The 18,934-nt window shown below is 53.5% G+C and overlaps 1 protein-coding gene and 1 non-coding gene across 18 annotated transcripts; both read right to left on the bottom strand.

Annotated features, from left to right (window-relative positions):
- Positions 1–1,107: 1,107 nt before the first annotated feature.
- Positions 1,108–18,471, bottom strand: Zmiz2 (zinc finger, MIZ-type containing 2). Of its 17 annotated transcripts, none has more exons than XM_030246146.1 (20): positions 18,403–18,471; positions 11,982–12,145; positions 11,592–11,702; positions 11,398–11,512; positions 10,836–10,942; positions 10,422–10,605; positions 9,981–10,241; positions 9,584–9,763; positions 8,931–9,008; positions 8,546–8,714; positions 7,622–7,766; positions 7,337–7,547; positions 6,395–6,500; positions 6,015–6,172; positions 4,796–4,863; positions 4,398–4,466; positions 3,906–4,150; positions 3,315–3,484; positions 2,988–3,230; positions 1,116–2,280 (listed from the first exon to the last, which is right to left on the bottom strand). In XM_030246146.1, the coding sequence occupies exons 3-20, from the start codon at positions 11,639–11,641 to the stop codon at positions 2,173–2,175; spliced, it is 2,667 nt and encodes an 888-aa protein (XP_030102006.1). In that variant the 5' UTR covers positions 11,642–11,702; positions 11,982–12,145; positions 18,403–18,471; the 3' UTR covers positions 1,116–2,172. The 17 variants fall into 17 exon arrangements, with proteins under 17 accessions (NP_082877.2, NP_001005867.1, XP_030102006.1 ...); XM_030246147.1 differs by lacking the exon at positions 18,403–18,471 and adding an exon at positions 18,130–18,208 and having other exon boundaries at positions 8,546–8,612; positions 10,836–11,038; XM_006514750.3 differs by lacking the exon at positions 18,403–18,471 and adding an exon at positions 18,130–18,207 and having other exon boundaries at positions 10,836–11,038.
- On the bottom strand, positions 5,577–5,640 carry Mir7651 (microRNA 7651). The gene has a single exon (NR_106109.1). It is a non-coding gene; the product is annotated as a microRNA 7651 (primary transcript).
- Positions 18,472–18,934: the final 463 nt, after the last annotated feature.

The following is an 18,934-nucleotide window of genomic DNA, read 5'->3' as shown; positions in this document are numbered from 1 at the left end:
CCTGCTTGTGTGCTGGACTCCACTGCAGAGAGGCAGCAGGTTCCAGTCTAACTGCCTGAGGCATGCTATATATCCTGGGGTATGTTGCATGTATTCTGTATGTCAGGTCTAGTCAACTTTATTAAAGTTATGTAATACTTGGCACATACATAAATTATAGTGACAGAGCCAGTGCAATGCGGTGGAGAGCCCTAAAGCCAGCAGCCCTCACTGGGTCCATGCGCCTGCTTTGTTGAAAGGAATGCATGTACAGGTCCTGTGCAGCTCACTAGCCTAGAGCTTCATAAAAGCCAGTACTGAGTTTCTGCCACCTTTTCTGTCACCCATTCACAACCGAGCACAGGGACTCTGGCAGCCACTCCTCGATCACTTGTCCAGCTCCTGAGGTTGGCTTTTCTGGATGGCTGTGGTCAGGACAGATGGCTATGGTGCTGCTGGTCTCTAGGTTTCTCCAGACCGCAGGTACCTATTACAGAGTCTATGCCGGCATCCTGCCTCTTCCAACCCTGCTCCCTCTCCTCCCCTCGTCTAGCTCTTCCTCCCCTTCCTTCACAGAGGCTGTACACTGCTGTGGCGTCCTTACATTCCCTTGGCCCTGGCCCACTGCTGTCTTCTCCACTTCTATCCGCTCCCCCACTCTCAGCCAAGAGGACAGAAAAGCTGGAAACGGCCTCCCTAGGGAGCCCACCGGTGTGTTCTCAAATGTCAGACAGCTACTGAGCCTCTGCAGGCGGTTCCTTGCTCTTGCCCGGCAGCCTCCTCCAGTACTGCAGGGAAGGCTCTGGCAGCCAGCTGAGGATTCCCCTCACCCCTCCCTGGTTCTCACCTTTCCTGTTGCACAGGAAATGCTGTCTAGGCAGGGCGCAGGCCAAGAAGGGGCAGTGAACACAGGCTCAATCCCTACTGCTGTTGAGGCCCCTGGTCATGCTGCAGTCACTTGTCAGATAGCTGGCTCCCTGCCCTAGGGCACACCCAGGGAAGGTGACATGGTGGCAAATGTCTCCAGGGCAAGCCTGAGACGCTTTACAAAATAGCTCTGCAGCTGAAGCCAACTTGGAAAATTCCAGGGGAAAGGAAATTTACTACAGCTCAGGGATATCCTGAGCTTGGATGAAAACATCTAGATTTTTTATTATTTGGGGTTCTAAGAACAGAAAGGCCACAGACCCTCAGCACAAAGGAAGGACTCAGCCAAGCCCACCAAGAGGGAGTCCTTTAATAGATTGCACAGACAGGAGACACAACAGGCCAGCACCCTGCTTGCAGGCCCAGGCGCTTTGCCAGCAGATGCAATGGCCTCCCCCACCTGGGTGTGGGCCGCAGGGTGGAAATGAGGTGGTTTAAAAAACACAGCTGTACTAATTCTTCACTTTCACAGAAAAGAGAAACTTGGGGGAGCAGCTCACTGGAGAATTTACATAGAGCTGAGCCTGAAAGCCCACCCCTAGAGGAGTTGAACCTCCCCTGAGCTGTCTGTGCTCAGTAAGGGGCAGACACCACATGGAAGGCGCAGGCCAGTCCAGAGGAACATGCTGACTGAAATAGCGGTCCCTCCCTTTCCCAGCTGTTGGCATTTCTACACTATGTACATTGTTGTGCTTTATTGCTCCCACCCCAGCCTCCACCTGGAGCTCAGGGTGGAGGGAGGAACCCCTAAACCAGATTCAGCTGGGTGGGAGCGCCAGGCCCCCTAAGGCTGGTGCTCTGTATGGTTCTGAGGCTGCCAGGCTCAGGCACTGGAGCTGCAGACCAAGGGTACAGAGCCAGCCTCAGCAGCCAGCTCTGCTGAGGAGGAACAGAAACAGAAGGATCAGTGCTGGACAAGATGCAGGCTGGGTAGGAGCAGGCAGGGTGGAAGGACAAGTGCAAGGCCATGAGTCTGGGGCAGAGGGCTGTGCACGTGGGGCTGACGGGGCCTGCAGGCACCTCACAAGAACCATTCTGGAGCAGTGAGCTTGATGGAGGGAGGCTGTGAGGCCCACTGGCCTGGGGCCCCATGGAGCGCAGGGCTGCTTCCAGTTCATCAGGGCTGGCAGTGGCAGGCCCCAGCTCAGGGTGTGTGCATTGGGAGTTCAGGGAGAACCAGCAGGCAGCCTGTGGGGCTGGGTGAGAAGGGAAGGCTGTGGTGGCATCTTTGAGTGTGTCTTCGCCAGGCCAGGGGTCACCACAGGATCAGTTGTTCTCGAAGAGTGAGAGCAGATCATCACTGCTGTTTGTGGGGAGGTCAGGTGGGCCCAGGTAGGAGAGCAGTTCATCAGGATTGGTCAGTTCTGGGAGCAGCTGAGGGCAAAGCAAACACATTAGCAGCTGTGGGCGCAGCGCAGACCCTTCACTTCCAGTGGCCAAGCTGTTCTGGCCTCAGGCCCAGTGGGAATGCTAAAGTGCCCTTCCCTGCCAAATGCTGGGTGCCTGAGAGAAGCCATCTGGCTGTACTCAGCGGCCTCTGTATCGCCCCATGCAAGGCTACTACAGGACAACAGCTAGAGACTTGGTCCCCAGGAGCCAGTGAGAACAGTTGGAGGTGGCACTGGAGATGCACAGGCCTAAAAAAGGATCTCCAGGGCCCATGGTAGGATTCCATGCCCCTGGGGCTTTCTGCTCTGGCCTGCTCCTCCTCATCTTCCTCATGCTGGAACTTCACTGAGTTTCTCTTAGGGTCCAAGGACAGTGAACACACACTCATGCTCTTGCTCACAAACTGCCTGCGTTATCAAGATGCAGAACTGAATAAATGCCCAGGTCACATTGGGCTCTGAGGACAGCGCTGTGAGCTTCACAACCCAGGCTCCAAAGCTTCTAAGGGCAGGTCACTCATTAACCACACACAGGTACCTGGTACCCTATAGCTATTCCAGGTATAACCTGTGTGGAACAGCTGCCCCTGGGTGACATTCCCTCCTGAAGGTTCACTGTTATCCCTTCTATGAAACAAGGTGTGTAGACCCAGGGACCGATGGCTCCCACCCCACACAGGACTGGCTACTTACGTCCAAAGCTGGTTCTGAGGCCTCCCCTGCCCCAGTCATGCTGGGAGGCCCCATCATGCCTGAGGCAGGATTGAAAGCCAGTTCGCTGATGGGTCCTGTGTTTGGTTGGCCCAGGGGCTGCCGGGATGCAGGGGAAGGGTTTGGATGGTGTAGCTGAGTGCCTGGGGTGGGCCCGAGGTTGGGAGTGTGCAGTCCTGGTGGTCCAGGATTATGGGCTGGGTCCAGGTGGCCTGCTGGTGCCATCTGAGGATGGAGAAAGAACTTGTTAGAATAGTTCTAGGACTCCTTGGAGACTCCCCACCCATGGGCCTCTGTAGCAGCACTAACCTGGCCTGGGAGGCAAGGAGTAGACTTGTCTGGAGTCAGGAGGCTGCTGGGAATGTCAGACTGGTAGGAGATTGGGGGTGGCCCCTGGGTGAACTCAGCAAGGTTTGGGGTGGTGGGTGTAGCAGATGGGAAGGATTCTGGGAAAGTTCCAGGCCCCATGAAGTTGGAACCTACAAGAGGAAAGTCAGACAGAAAGCTCAGCTAGGTGGACGTGCCAGGTAGAAAGTTAGCCAGGGAACAGAGGGATGCAGCCACACAGGTGGTAATTCTATATGCCTTCCCATCTCTGCAAGGGGGCCGAACCTGGGCAGTCGCTGGATGGAAAGGGACCCACCACAAATGCGAGTATTTCAGTGAAAAGCCTCACTCCAAGCCAGAAGGAAAGGTGAAGTCTCACTACCCTGCTTCCTTGAGTCCTGGTCCCCATGACTTTCCCACCATGCCAGAGACGGGCTCTGAAGGGCAGGCATCCCCAGCATGGGACTTGTACCCATGGCTGTGACATTGCCACAGGCAAGGAGGCTGATCTGGAGGAGATGCGTCATTTGCCCAGGGTCACCTGAGGTGCAGGCCTGGCTGTACCATACTCACCCTGGCTGGGATAGTCGCTGGGGGTTGGGGCCGAAGGGGGCTGCAATGGGGCAAAAGGGGCAGCGCCAGGGCCCAGGGCTGCAATCATCTCCATCACACTGGGCATGAGCACATGGGCAGGGCTCACAGTGCGGCAGCGCTTCAGCACTGGCCCATCCGGCTCCTCCTTGATGTGTAGGTCAGGCTTCACAGGCACTGGCTTCCAGCTGCACGTGGGGTCAATGGTGATCTCCTCGTAGTCTGAGCTAAGCAGGGACAGACAGACGGGTACCGGTCATCTGCCACCCGCTCAGCACCTGCTCCCTACTCAGCTTCAGGAAGTTTCCAACCAGGTTTTCCGCTACCCAGAAACCTTCTGGGCACTCATCAGATGCGCAGTAGACACTGGCCTGGAGTGGAGCTGCTTCACCGTGGAAGAGGCTCTGAGAGCAGCACTTACTCCAGCACGCCCCCTGGTGGCCACAGGTGCAGGGGTAGCAGGAAGACACTTACTTCTGAATATAAATCAGGATGCCCAGCATATACTGATCCACCTCCAGGCCCTCCAGCAATGCCGTCTTGCTGTAGAAATCAAAGGAGACTGGTGAGGAACCCTAGCCAACCCTATCACTTCTCCAGCTCTGTCACCTATGTGAGGTGACTCTGTAAGGGCCCCTGTGTGTGCAGCAACTGTTCATGCTATGTACCAGGTGACCCTATGTGAGGTGACCCTGGATAAGCCACTATGGCAGTCCAGTGTGAGGGGATGCTATGCAAAGCCACTTAGTAGACGCTTTCTGCCCTCAGATGGGCTGCTCTGGTCTGTTAGGGAGCCCTTCTTGATGCTATTTCATGTTTCACCCTCTGAGGAAGTGGCAGCTCTCCCCTCCTCATTAGCAAGACTGACTTACTTGCATACCGGACACCTCCAGGTCCCCCGCTCACAGTTGAGCTGTAAGTATGACTCCAGGTCAAAGCACTGTGCAGAGATAGGGACAGCGGTCATCCTCACCACCTCAGTGGACAGGGGTGTTATGACAGTCTTCAGGAAAGTAGGACTTATTTAGGTATATATTTAAGGTATCAGGTTTCTATGGCAGCTTTCTTTTCCTCTCTCTCTGTCTCTCTCTCTCTTTTGCCTCTGCCTCTGCCTCCCAAGTGTTGGGATTACAGGCGTGCACCCCACTGCCCAGCAGCCTTTTCTTTAATAGACACAGCTTGGGATGCCCAGGCAGTCTTCCCCAGCACTGTGATGCCCTAGAAGCAAAGCAGATATCCATAGGGCAGGCTGGGGGGTCACATGCCTTTAATCCCAGTGTTCCAGAGGCGAGGCAGGTAGAACCTTGTGTTTGAGGCCAGCCTAGCCTACATAAAGAGCTTTCCAGGACAGTTGGAGCAACATGTCACAAACATATGTAGGAAAAATTGTCATTATGTTTCAAAATGAACAAATCTAATCTCAGGGGAAGCAAGCAAGGAAGACAGGCCCCTGTGGTAGGTCTGTCTTTTTGGTCAGCTGAGATACGGGGGTCCCACCCAACAAAGATGAGGCCAAGAACATTGTTTTCCAACACAGAGTGAGGTGGTTTCTGCCTGCCGACACAGCGCTTGGAGCTTAAGGCAAGATGATTAGGAAGTCAGGCTCGTCCCAGCTACACAGTGAGGCCAGCCTGGGATATCTGAGGTCCTATCTCAAGGGGAAAAAAACCAAACTGAGACAGATTATCACAATGCATCTCAGGCTGGCTTTCCACTTAAGATCCTGAGCTCTGGGATTACAGGTGTAGATTACCATACTAGCCTCAAAATATTTCTTTTAACTGCTGGTAAACATGTCTTTATCTGAGGTTTTTACAGGTTGCAGCAGCTATGGATATTAGTGTGCATCTCAGTTTAGTTGGGTAAACGCTGGAAATAGAATTCTTTCCATGGATCCTGTGGTCTGTTCTGTTCTTAATCAAATGACATCCCCTTCCTGGTTACCTGTCCACAACTCCGCCACTCAACTGTTCTTTCTTCTTAATCTTACTAAGCAGTTTTCTCAGTTTCCACCTAGATTCCAGTCAATACTGGTTTCTCCACAAGCTCAAAATATCTTAAGGGCAACAAATGTCTACAGGGACCACACACCTGTATATGTCGACAGTCGTGACCACGGGCTGGGAGCTGGATCCTGCGGAAGGTGATGGGGCACTTCAGGGACACCTTGATAGCCGTCTGCTCCACCCCATCCTCTCCATTGGGCCCAGGGGTGCCAGGGATGGTGCCGCTACTGAAGTTCCGCTTTACTGACATTGACAGGGGAAAGGACTTGAGTAAAGGACCCCAACACCGTGGGCTAACCAGGGACCCTGTCACTGCTCAAGCAAAGGCTCTCAGGAGTAGCCTGGAGCTAACCGTTGCCCCAGGGTTAGAACTAGCAGTCTGAGAGGAAATGGCCTCTGGGCCACAGAGCAGGGGTCAGTCCGAGCACAGCACAGGCAGGCGGTTGAGGAGTAGAGAGCACTCACTCTTGGTGATGCAGTGTTCAGCTGGCAATAGGCGCTTCTTGAGGAGGCCCTGCAGCACGGAACGGACAGACGGACGGTGCACCAGCTGCAGCACGAAGAGGTGGGACTGCAACAGAGTGAGGGATGTTACATGGAGGGTGGGAGGAGCAGCTAGGGAAGGTGGACCCAGCTCGGGGACATGTCTAAGAATGAATTCAAGGAGTGCAGGCACAGAGGGAAGGAAGAGCTTAGTATGGAAGAAAGCCAAGCCAGCCACCATCCTGGCAGCGAGGCTCTCCTGAGTGCTGACACATAGGCAGGGGCTTTTCTATTTTGTTACCACACTGCCTCAGCCCTCAGCAGAGCACTCTGGTATTGCTCGACCACTGTCTAGTTTTCTGTCAAGACACTCCTGGCATGCTATGGCTTCTGAGCCACTCTATCTCTGTGCCACCTCAATCAGCATGGCTCCTGCTGGCCTGCAGCTCAAGGTCTACTTGGGACCCTGCCCACTGGAGCCTGGTGAGGCCCAGACAGTACAGATGGGACATCTTCCATGAGCTTGGTTTCTCTGACATAATCAACAGGAGCATTAAATCTTTTTAATGTAACAGAGCGTATTTAACTGGTTCCCTTTTCTTTTTCTTTTTCTTTTTTTCTTCTTCTTTTTTTTTTTTTCTTTCTGAGACAGGGTTTCTCTGTATAGCTGTCCTGGAACTCACTTTGTAGACCAGGCTAGCCTGGAACTCAGAAACCCGCCTGCCTCTGCCTCCCAAGTGCTGGGATTAAAGGCGTGGTGGTGTCCGGTTCCCTTTTCTTAAAGGGCAAGAACAGAGTAAAATGGAAAAGCAACATCTTGCTTCTCAAGGAGACAGACCCTCACCCACAAGCTCCCGAACCCCATAGGAGAGACGACAATCTGGGGGTATATACCAGCCCTGCCCACAGTCCCACACTACGCACACAGCAGCAGGCGGTGACAGTGATCTGGATGGTGTTGCGACCTGGCTGGCACACATGCTTCAGGTAGAGGGGCTTGTGCGAGGTCTTGTTGTCTCCACGCTCAATGCTGAGGGGTGTGGCATTGACGCTGACCTGCACAGATGCTGGCCAGTTGGTGTTCATCTGCCGGTCCTCATGGTGATAGCACTTAAACTGCAGCTCCAGGTCAGGCCTAGTAGGGAAGAAGATGATGGAAGCCCACACTGTGCAGCCAGGGACCAGGGGCAAGATGGCAGTGAGACTCACCTCAGCATCAGGGTCTTATAGACAGAATCTCGGAGCTGGAAGACATGGTTGCTCACAGCCAGGTTGTGCTGCAGGCGGAAGGGCTCCAGGACCACCCCATCTCGAACTGGGAAGGTCAGGCGCAGCTCATCACAATGGACACTTGCTGAGGGCAGAGGTATGCTGGCCATGAGTTTGCTACCTTGCCAAGGGAGCCTGCCCCTCAACAACACTTCTGCACCTAGAGCCCCAAACCCTAACTTAACCCCGGTCAGAAACTCTGGAGAGGATGAGATACCCCCACAAGAGGGGCTCCCATTAGCATTTCTTCTTAGAACTTGGGCCCACAGTATGCATGTTCTATCATGCTTGGTTATCAAGCACAGACTGAGTCACATCTGAACACAGTCACAGGACATGGTTCCAACCAAGAAAGCATATTCAATCTGGACTTTTTCCACAGAAGTCTCCCTGAAATAAGGGTCTGTAGCAGGGCTGAGCTGCTGAGGGCTCATTTTGGCTTCACAGAAAAATTTTGACAGGGCCACTATGAGAAACAGGAGGATCTGATCTAACCCTTGTTTTTTGTTTTTTTTTTTTTTAAAGATGTATTGATTTATTTCATGTATGTGAGTACACTATCACTGTCTTCAAACACAGCAGAAGAGGGCATCAGGTTCCATTACAGATGGTTGTGAGCCACCATGTGGTTGCTGGGATTTGAACTCAAGACCTCTGGTAGAGCAGTCAGTGTTCTTAACTGCTGAGCCATCTCTCCAGCTCCCCCCACCCCTTCTTGGTTCTTATGAAGCTGGGGCACTGGGCTTTTCTCGGGGTCTAGCAACTGTCCCTAGTTTTCCAAGCTCCCTGGAGGACTCTATTGAGTGGTGATTACTGAAGCTACTGACACCTCAGGTGGGTGTTGTCCTTAAAATAAACACTCACCGGAGGGTGACGGGTGCAAGGAGCTGAGGCCTGGCTTGAGGTCAGGCAGGAAAGGAGACTTGACTTCCTGGCTTGGGGACATGTAGGGAACATTGCTGCTAGGCGTCATGGGTGGTGTGGGATTCCCCGGCAGTGGGGAGCTGGGGTAACCAGGGATGGAGCGGGAAGGCTGTAGAGGTTGAGCATACATAGTCAAAGCAGAATGGCAGGGGAGGGAGGGTAGTCTGTTCACCGAGCACCCGTGGAAACCATCACTACCCGAGTGGGCAGGAGGCACCTTGGAGTACTAGGCAGGGCGCCTACACTTCCTCCTGCCTGGGTGCCCTCTTTCCATGTGCCCACCCTGTGAACCTCCCAGCCCATCCACCCCTGCCAAGCCCCGTACCCCACTCAAGCCAGGCTGGCTGTAGCTGATGCTGCCCCCGTTGAAGCTGGCGCCCTGCCCGTTGAACTGCTCTGTGGGCTGTGGGAGAGAAAACTGAGTGTGCTTGGGGTTCTAGCCTGCCCTGCACTGACCCCCGAGGCCCAATCCTAGAGCCTGTACCACACAGAGGTGCTGATCTGTGCCCACATCCCCCGAAATGATTTCATAATGCAAAAGGTTAACATAACATCAAACAGGAGTGACCCTCCAAGCTGGAAAGGCTGAAAGATCAGTGCATACCACGCTCTTTCTGCCTTCCCCCTTCTCAGCCTCATCATCCTGCCTCCCCAGGCCCCACATGAGGTGTGCTCATCCTCCATGTGCCCAGAGAGGAGGCACTGCCAGCAAGGGCCTGTCTTTTAGACAGAGGTCAGGGTGCAGGGTAGAGGAGTGAGGGAGCGAAATGCACAGCCGCACCAGAGTATGGCTTGGAAGCCTACCTGCTGTTCCCTACACCAATTGCTCACGGGTAGGCAGGCGGGCAGGCATGTGCGTACCACCAGTCACCCTGAGAGCTGTTCTCGTACTGCTTAGGATTCCCTGGCCAACCTGCCTAAGGCCCACTGAGCCCGGTGGCACTCAACCCAGCCTAGGCCCACGGGAGCCAGTCCTACCTTGTAATGCAGTCCCGTGGGGCCAGGCGCAGACAGGGACTGGGCCATTCCCTGCTGCAGGGGTAGTCTGTGTCCTGCATAGGAGGAGGCAGGGCCAGGGGGCTGCCCAGGGCCAGGAGCATACTGGGCAGTGTTGGCTGCATACTGGCCTCCTTGCAGATACTGCTGCCCAGGATACACCTGAGAAGAAGCAGATGTCCAGGGAAAGAGAGGTATCAGGGGAAAGCAGTTTGCATGCATGTATATATGTGAACGTGAGTGCGTGTGCGTGTATGTGATCCTGTTGGGCACAGGCAGTTCTCTCTCATTCCAGATGCCACCCTTGTCATAACTTGGGAGGGTGCTAGGGTAGTTGACTCATCATCTAGGACCGAACCTGAGCCAGCAAGATACCCACCTCTGAGTAGGCTCTCTTGATCCCCTGTCGAGGCAGTGGCTGCCCCTGCGGAGGCCCAGGGTACCCATGCTGAGGCAGTCGCTGTCCTGCATATAAGGGTGTCATGCCTGCTGCCCGGGTAGGAGTCATGGCCATTGAAGAAAGGCCAGAGGGGCCCATCATTCCTCCCATGCCTGAAGGGTTCATGCCAGGGGGCACACTGGGTCCTCGAGGACCTCCATGCTGCAGAAACTGGCTGTTAAAAGACTGCCCAGTCCCCATCTGAGAGGAGAAAGAAGAGGAACAGTCAGACCCGCTCTCAGCTGCTGCCATGGTCCTCTCTCTCACTGGCCTCGGGAAACCCAGCACAGTCCACACTTGTCCCCAGAACCTGCTGCCTTGCCAAATCTACGAGCCCACTCATAATTACTAGCACATGGAAGAAGCTGGAGGGGGCCTTACCGCTCCATACTGACTTAGCTCCTGGCTCTGCTTCTCCTGCAGGGCAGCCACCGTGGCTGTGGCTGTGGCTGTCGCGGTGGCTGCAGCAGCAGCCATGGCAGCTGCAGCTGCTGCTTGTGTGAAGTCAGTTGAGGGCCGTGCTGCATGTGTGGGGAGCCCCAGGCCTGCAGGGCCTCCTGCATACCTGTAGGTGATACAGGATTGCCTTACTGTCTAGAGAGGCTTTCTCTGGGACACACAGCACTTCTTCCATTCTTTTTTATTTTTTTTAATTTTCTCTCCCCTCCCTCCACTCACTTCTTCCATTCTCAACAGAACTTCCACTGTAGCTACTAGAGACAGTAGGGGAGGAGCAGGCAACATCCAACCCTTCTGCAGGACTGACAGGCTGATGGTTTCAAGTCACTGGCTTACCCAGTAGTGAAGCTGGATCCCCCAGGGTAGCTCCCTCGGCCATACACGCCTTGCTGTACGTAGCTCTTGCTAGCACCTCCTTCAGCAAACGCCTGCTGTCCCAGGCACTGCGGGGAGGTCAAGGCAGAGCTGCCACCTGCCACACCAGGCATCATGGAACCACCAGGGGGGCTTCCTGCAGGGCCCATGGGGTTCCCTAAAACCTACAAGGAAGTGGGAGTCACCAGAGAGAACCAGCCAAACTACTGTCTTTAAGACACAGCCCTAAAGTGCTAGATGCCAAGAGATGCCCAGCAAATGGGGGAGGACCTGGGTGGCAGGAGTGGTTGTCTATAGTTCTGACTGGAAGGGTCTCTGGAGCCAGGGGAAGACATCCCATGGTAGTACAGAAGAAAGGCACCTAGTGACTTGAGACCCTCAGGAAGCCCCATCCTTGTGCTTCAGACAGTCCGCTTGGTCCCTGGTTCTTGGAGCCCTAAGATGGTAGAGGCACCACCAAGACTCTGGATCCTGAGGGCTGGGGGGTGGGGGTGGGAGTGGGGTGGCCCTGATACACACTCACCTGGCTCTGGGTTGCGTTGCCAACTCCCCACACAGTAGTGACCACAGACAGTGACCCAGCTGGCTGAGTGGCACTTTGTTGCCAAGGCACAGACTCATATGCAAATGAACCATCACTAAAAGAGAGCAGCTGGTTAAGGCAGGGTCAGAAGGCCAAGGGCTTGCTAGAGGCAGGCCACAGAAGCCCACACTCACCCGTGTGGTGCAGGGGGCAGGGCGGGTTTCATGGGGTTCATGGGGTTCATTGGTGATGGAGCAGCCTACAGGCCCAATGTGCTGGAGCTTATCCGGGAGTTGCTGCTCCGGCTGCGGGACAGGAGGGAGAAGGCAGGAGCTTAGATGCTCATGGTAGCACGGACAAAGCCAGGGTAGTAGCGTTGGCAAATGTCAGCCCAGAATGCAGTGCAAAGCAACTCTAACAAGGGCTCTGTCATCTTAAGCCATTGGATCAACCCTGGAAAGGGCTTTCTGATATCAAATACTTCCCACATTCCCTTTCCCATATAAATCATAGGAAGCCAGGAACCCTCAGCAGGCCCTGGAGAAGGTCAGAGGGGTAGCCCCCACCCTGCGGAGCCCAGAGACCTGAGAAGGAGCAGAGCTTGAGTGTTCTTTGAGGCAGATGCTGAAAAGTCAGGCAGCAGATGTACAACGGCAGTCCATCCACCAGGTTGGCCTTAGGGTGGCTGTACCGACACGGCTGACACAGGACACAGGCACTGACCCAGCCCCTGGTTGGCAGCTCTCTCCTATCAAGAGGGTGGCAGAAGGGCTTCAGGTCACAGGACCTTCAAGCTGATCCAGACGACTTGAGGGGAGCAGGCGTGTGTGTGTGTGTGTGTGTGTGTGTGTGTGTGTGTGTGTGCGCGCGCGCGCGTGCGTGCATGTATGCATGCATGTAGGTGCACACACACACACACATACACACACACCCCTGAGACAAATATGACCTTAAGTATATGGTCAAGTGGACATCTTGCCCCCCCCCAAAGACCCATCTGTGACACTTGTGAATTCCCAACATGGCAGTGACACACACAGCACAGCAGGTGTGGGGGGTAGTCACAAAGCCAGACCATGCTAACGCACATCTACAAGATGGGACCAACTGGGCTTCATTCTTAGAAAACCGTAGCAGTGGCTGGTGGACAGGGAGGCAACAGCAGGTAAGAGCAGCGACTGGTACAGAAGACTCCCACTCCTTGCCTTTCTCAGTGCCTCATCCACTCAGGTCCTAATATACCCTGGACCACATGCGTGCCTACCTCTGCTTGGTCTCACCAGAATGGCACACAAGCCATGTGTTGGGCACTTCTCAGGGACCTCTGGGAAGGCCTGGGTGCTCCTGTCTGAAACCCTCTCTTGGTAGGGGCTGTGTGATTGCCACACATACCTTTTGAACCATTATCAGATCTGGTGATTTCCATCTTCCACTCAGCACTCACAAGCCTCTTGTCTAGGGGAGAGAGGGGTATCGCAGCACCCACTCAGCTCTGGAACAAACATTTCTTTGTGCTTACCACTCAGGGCTCAGTACAGACCTGGAGGCTCTGCAGGGCAGGGCTACACACACAAAGCCCCAGAACGGATAAGAGAAAGAGAGAAAAGGGGACTGTGACTTGCCCTTGCCTGGGCAGCCTTAGGCTCCCAGAGATCCTTCTCACACCCAGCACCAGGCTACCAGGGAAGAGAAACCTCATCCACCTCATCCACAGGCTCTGTCCCCTGGCCCTCAGAGGCAACTACACTTGATTCTAGCCCAGGCCAGGTCCTGCCTAGGCAGCTGGAGACAGAATGTGCCAGACTGGCAGCAGAGGCTGGCATCTATGTTGCTCCTGCTGGATCCTGGCAGCTGACCTGGTGGGAAGAACTCCTCCCAAGATCTGACATGTGGGGTCTGGAACAACCATGTGGATGTCAGGAAATAGGAACAGGAATCAAGACAAAAGCACGACTTAATGGAAAAGAGAAGAGATGGGAAAATAGCCACACAAATACTCCCAGAGACACCAAAGCAATTCAGTGGAGGAAGGACATCTCTAACAAGTGGTACACGAGCAACTAGAGCCTACCAGTAAACAAAAAACTTCAGACACAAAATATGACGGGGGTGGGAGCATCTCTAGATGTAGCTTAATGGCAGAGCACTTGCCCTGTGTGCTTACACACGTCATGCTCTGAGTTTGAGCCTCACTACTGTAACAACAACAACCGAGTCACAGCATATACCAAAATGAACTAGGTCCTAGGTTTAAATGTAAAATACAAACTATAAAATGTTTAAGAAAATATCAAAGAAACTCCACAGGATCCAGGCTGAGCAGAAAGTTTTTAGATTTGATACCAAATCTAAATTTGATCCATAAAATAAAATTAAAAACTTTTCTGTGAAAGATCTGCTAAAAGAATTATAAGATATGATACAAGCTGGAAGAAATGCTTACAACTGTTCCAAAAAAGGCAGCATAGCACCTAAAATATATAACAAATTATTAAATTATTATTATTATTGCTATTGTTTTTGTGACAGGGTTTCTTTGTGTAGCCCTGGCTACCCTGGAATTTGCTCTGTAGACCAAGCTGACCTCAAACTAACAAAGATCCATCTGACTCCCTAGTGCTGGGATTAAAGTTGTACGCCACAACTGCCCAGCTTAAATTATTATTAAAACAAAATCCAAATAGAAAATCAGCAAAACACACGAATAGACTTCTTCAAAGAAAACATAAATGGTAAAATAACTCAAGGAAAAGTGCTTAGCATCCTGTCAGGAAACAGATTAAAGGAGAACGGCTAAGATAAAAAGTGACATCATAAAACGCTGGCAAAGAGGAACTAGACCCCACATGTATCTCTCACGAGAATGTAAAATGGAAGGCACAGCTACTCTGGAAGTCTGGCTATTTCTTATAAACCCGAGTGTGCAGCTACCACAGCACAACCCAGCAACTCAACTCTGGGACATATAACTCAGAGATGCCAACTTATGTTTATAGAACAACCTACAAACAAATGTTTGTCACAGCCAAAGATTGGAAACGGCCCAGGTGTCCTTCAACGAAAGAAAGTTCCCTCAGTGCAGGACACCAACAGCCCAGATGCCAGAGGTGCACACTACTGCTAACGCACTACAGCCTATTCTAGATGAATCTTCCAGAAACTGTGCTGAGTACAAAAAGCCAATTACTGGTGCTATATGGTATGATTCCATCATCTGCCAAAATTAGGAAAACTGTAAACAGGTTAATAGTGGCCAGGGATTGAATGAGGGTGGGGGATGACCTTCCAGGTCTGTAACTTCAGCAGAAAGAAGATGGATGTGAATATAAATCCACAACAGAAAGGCTCCTCCTGATTGTAGCAATGTGCTGGTCCCAGAGTGATATTTTACTACAGTTTTGCACAATGTTACCATTTGGAGGAAACTAGGTAGAGATACAAGGAAACTTTCTGTGATATTTGTTACAACTGGAGATAGCTACAATTATCTCACAATAAAACATTTAGCCAAACCAAGGTATGGTGGCCCATGCCTACAACCCTAGCACTAGGGAGGTAGAGCCATGAGGATCAGGAGGTCAAGGCCAGCTTTGATTAGATGATGAGTTCTAGACTAGCCTTGTGTGCTGGCGCCTACATAAAATCACAGCAACTGGGAGACACAGGCAAAAGGGTCATGAGTTCAAGGCCTGCCAGGTTACACAGTGAGACCCCTTTTCAAAACAAAACAAATTAACTACATAATTACAAAACCACATCACCAATATCAAACACCCTTCCCCTCAAAAAACTGCTGGGATTTTTGGGTTGGCCAGGATTGTTCTGCTGTCCTAAGAAGGGAGGGAACCAGGCTGAGAGGCAGTCAGTAAGCTCTTGCCTCATTTCAAGTCATCTAAGGCAGCGACACTCGGTGTCAGAGCTTTCCAGTCGCTGGTGAGACAGGCTGCTGGCCCCACCCAGGGTCATCAGCACAGGCTGGGTCCTGAGCCTTGTATGCTTAATACACCTGACCACAGCTTGAAAGCCTCTAATCTAGGAAACGCACAGAACAGAGTTGGGGAGAAGAGAGCAGGGCAGGTGTAGGGTGGGGAGGCACCCACAGGGGCCTTCTACATCACATGCGCCTGGGGAATTCCACCCACAATGCTTCTCTGCTGTGGACAGAGACCACAGACATTTCCAGTTCCCCCTAAGCATGCCTCTCTCTGCTGGGAGGACTTCCTGCTAAACTCCTAAGTTCACACCTCATCACGTAGGTCTGGTGGGAAGGCCCCAAGCCCCCAGACCTGGTATCCAGTGGAGCCCCTGCTCCTGACTATAGAGAGGCATTCGATGAGTGTAGATCTACCTCCCACTTCCAAGGCAGAGCTGGGGAGGAGGCCTGGCCTCTCAGGGTGCCAACTGCAGCTAGAAGCCAGGTCCCCTAACAGAGCTGCTCTGACTTGAAGTCCATCTAGGAGTACAAAGCTTTCTGGGGGGCAGGTCATGTCTTCCCTCAGGCACTGAGCTCCAGAGAACCTTCTTTCCAGGTGTTCCAGAGCAGCGACAATCCAAGTCTCCTGGCTCCATCCACTTCTACCTGTCTGAGCAGCTAAGAACAAGACCTAGTAATGGGCACCACTCCCAGCCAACGTCCTTATCAACAGCTCACAAAATAGGGCTCACTCCTCTAAAGTTCCAGGGTTAGGCTTCAACTTAAGAAAGTGGGATCAGCTGGGCGGTGGTGGCACACACCTTTAATCCCTGCACTCTAGAGGCAGAGGCAGGTGGATCTCTGCGTTCAAAGAGCCTGGTGTACAGAGTGAGTCAGCCAGGGCTACACAGAGAAACCCTGTCTTAAAAAAAAAAAAAAAGAAAGAAAGAAAGAAAAGAAAAGAAAAGAAAAAGAAAAAGAAACTAGGACCAAAAGGCTGCAGAGAAATGACAGTCCCAGGAGAGGGTGAGGGTGTAACCCTGTAGTCTCAGACACTCAGGAGGTTGGGGCAGGAGGATCATTTTAAGCCTACGAGTTCGAGGTAAAATCACATGGCGAGAGGAGAGGACAAGGATGTGACAGGTGTGAAGTGTGGCAAAGACGGAGTCCCTAGCATTTAAGGAAGGGTCAAATGCCCAGAGGCTAGAGGTCCTGCCTGCCCAGCATGTACACGCAACAGTACTTCCTACCCTCTAGCCTCAGTGTGCAGACAAGTATTCATGAATGACTCCAGGGATGAGCATCTGCCAACAACCCAACCAAACCTGACTTCAATGCACAAGGTTTCAAGCGGGAATGTGGAGGCCACTCTAAGCTATATGGACACCTTTAAGTCATCAGCCCTTACAGATCAACCCCAGCAATCAGGATGCTCCCTAAACATGTCGGGCCTGTCTCTTACCTGCTTATGCTCATTATACCTCCAGTCTGCTTCCACATCCTGGGAGCACGTCAAGGGCCTTGAGGTCTGCTCTGGTGAGGAAGGTTAAGCTTCCCTCCCTAGTTACCATTCTCAAGTGTCAAGGGACGCCCTTTGTACTGGCTTTGCCAGGACTTGGTGGTGAGTCTCTGTTCACCCTACTCACATTCATCAGGTCACATGTGCTATTTGTGTCCCTATGAAATTTTCTGCAATAACATAAATGAGTTAAAGGCATCACCAAAGACTGTCTCTAACTACTATGAGAAGGAACCTTAGAAGGATGAGGGCAGCATAGGGGAGGCAAGCAGGAAAGGTGACAAAATAAGAAAGGCACTGGGTACTAGGAAAATGATACCTTGAGGGAAAGGGATACTTGGGGGTGGGGGTGGGGGGGAATGGGCACCTAGGAGTGGTGTTAAGGGTACCAAGGAGAACAAAAAATTTAGGGAGAGTAGGGCACCTTCGTGCCTGAGCTTCAGTTTGCACAACGGTGTTCCTGTCAAAAACGCGGCCAGGGACTGACAGGTCAGCGTCCTCAGCCTAGGGGCAGCGCGGCTCCTTGTCCGGCCAGTAACCGCTCCCATGCCCCACCCCCGGCCCCAAATCGCCCAGATGGTGAGCACGTAAGTGGGAACCCGAGGGGTGCTCCGTGAAGGTGAACCTGCCCCGCTCCAGAGCTGGAACGACAGGCTGGGGCGAGGGCCCATCAGCCTCCTCGGCTCAGGAGGCCCCCGAAGGCCACTTGCACCCCTGGGCCAACCCCAACAAAGGCTCAGCGGAGGGGTGAGAGAGTCGGATAGCACGGCGCAGGGGGACAGGTACCCGAAGGTGGGCGGTAGAGCCGGGCCCAGCCAAAACCGTCCGGTGCTCCGGGACCGGCCGCACCTGCCACCGCACCTGCCGCACCTGCGCGCCCCACCGCCCGCGCTCGCCTGCGGTACCCCGCGCCACCTAGCCGCTCACCTCCGCCCGGCCCGGCCCGGCCCGTCGCCGCGGCCCCCGGCCCGCGCCGCTCCATGCGCTCAGCCCGCCCTCGGCGCCGCCCGCCGCCCCCGGGCCGCCGCCGCCCGCGCCATCGCGCCGCCGCCGCTCGGAGGGCACAATGGAGCCGCCGCCGCGCTGCTCATGCATATGCATGACGCCGCGCCGCCGGCCCCGCCCCCCCAGGCCAGAGCAGCGGAGCCCCGAGCGGTGCTCCAGAGGCTCGGGCAGGGACGAGTGCGGGCCTGCATGGCCGGGTTGAGCCGGGGCTGGGCCGGGGCTGGGCCGGGGCGGCGACTGGCTGCTGTGCAGGAAGTTCAGTGCGCCCGGCCTGCACCCTGCGTCCCCTCCGCACCTTTGCGACCGCGGCGTCGGTGGAGCCCCGCACGCTTCCTGCTTCTGTCCACCGGGGCGGGGCCGACTGGGGGTGGGACTATGGCGGGGGCGGGGCCACGGCAGGGCAGGCAGGGCCTGGGCCTGGGCCTGGCCAAAGCCTGCTCGTCTAGTCAGTTCGTGACCGAACACTGGCCAGGGCCATCTGGAACCTTCGAGTCTTTCATGGCGGACCCGTGTGTCTTTAGAGACAGGGACTGAGAAGCCCATCGCTGAAAGTGAAAACAACACATACCTGCCCACGTAGACTCTACACAGCCAAATAGTCCCTTCCTGAGTGCTGCCTCCTTCACTCTGTTGAAAACACTCTGTTCAAGCCGGGTATGGTGGCGCTCGCCTTTAATCCCAGCTCTTGGGAGGCAGAGGCAGGCGGATTTCTGAGTTCGAGGCCAGCCTGGTCTACAAAGTGAGTTTCAGGACAGCCAGGGCTACACAGAGAAACCCTGTCTCAAAACAACAACAACACCAAAAAAAAAAAAAAAAAAAAAAAAAGAAAGAAAGAAAGAAAAGAGGAAACAAAACAACAACAAAAGAAATCACTCTGATTTTCCTAAGGGCTGGAGAGATGGCTCAGTGGTTAAAAGCATTGACTGGAGCTAGGCGTGCTGGAGCATACTTTAGTACTAGCACAGAGACCCTGTCTTGAAAAGCCAAAATAAAATAAAATAAAAAGTATATAAAATTAAAAAAGAAAAGAAAGGGTTGACTGGTCTTGTAGAGATCCAGGTTTTGCTTCTCAGAACCAACAGGTGGAATTTCCCAGAATT

The sequence above is a fragment of the Mus musculus genome, chromosome 11 (assembly GCF_000001635.26).
Source record: "Mus musculus strain C57BL/6J chromosome 11, GRCm38.p6 C57BL/6J".
In the NCBI taxonomy this organism is placed as follows: domain Eukaryota; kingdom Metazoa; phylum Chordata; class Mammalia; order Rodentia; family Muridae; genus Mus; species Mus musculus.
This window is presented reverse-complemented; position numbering and strand designations above follow the sequence as displayed.

What these genes read in the sequence shown, in the direction of transcription:
- Zmiz2 (XM_006514750.3), bottom strand. Translation starts at nt 11,641, where the DNA reads ATGAACCCCATGAACCCCATGAAACCCGCCCTGCCCCCTGCACCACAC. An exon ending in AGCTAAGTCAGTATGGAGCG is followed by an intron (nt 10,242 to 10,421) that starts GTAAGGCCCCCT and finishes TTCTCCTCTCAG; the next exon opens with ATGGGGACTGGGCAGTCTTT. An exon ending in CTGTCACCGCCTGCTGCTGT is followed by an intron (nt 6,501 to 7,336) that starts GTGCGTAGTGTG and finishes ACTCTGTTGCAG; the next exon opens with TCCCACCTCTTCGTGCTGCA.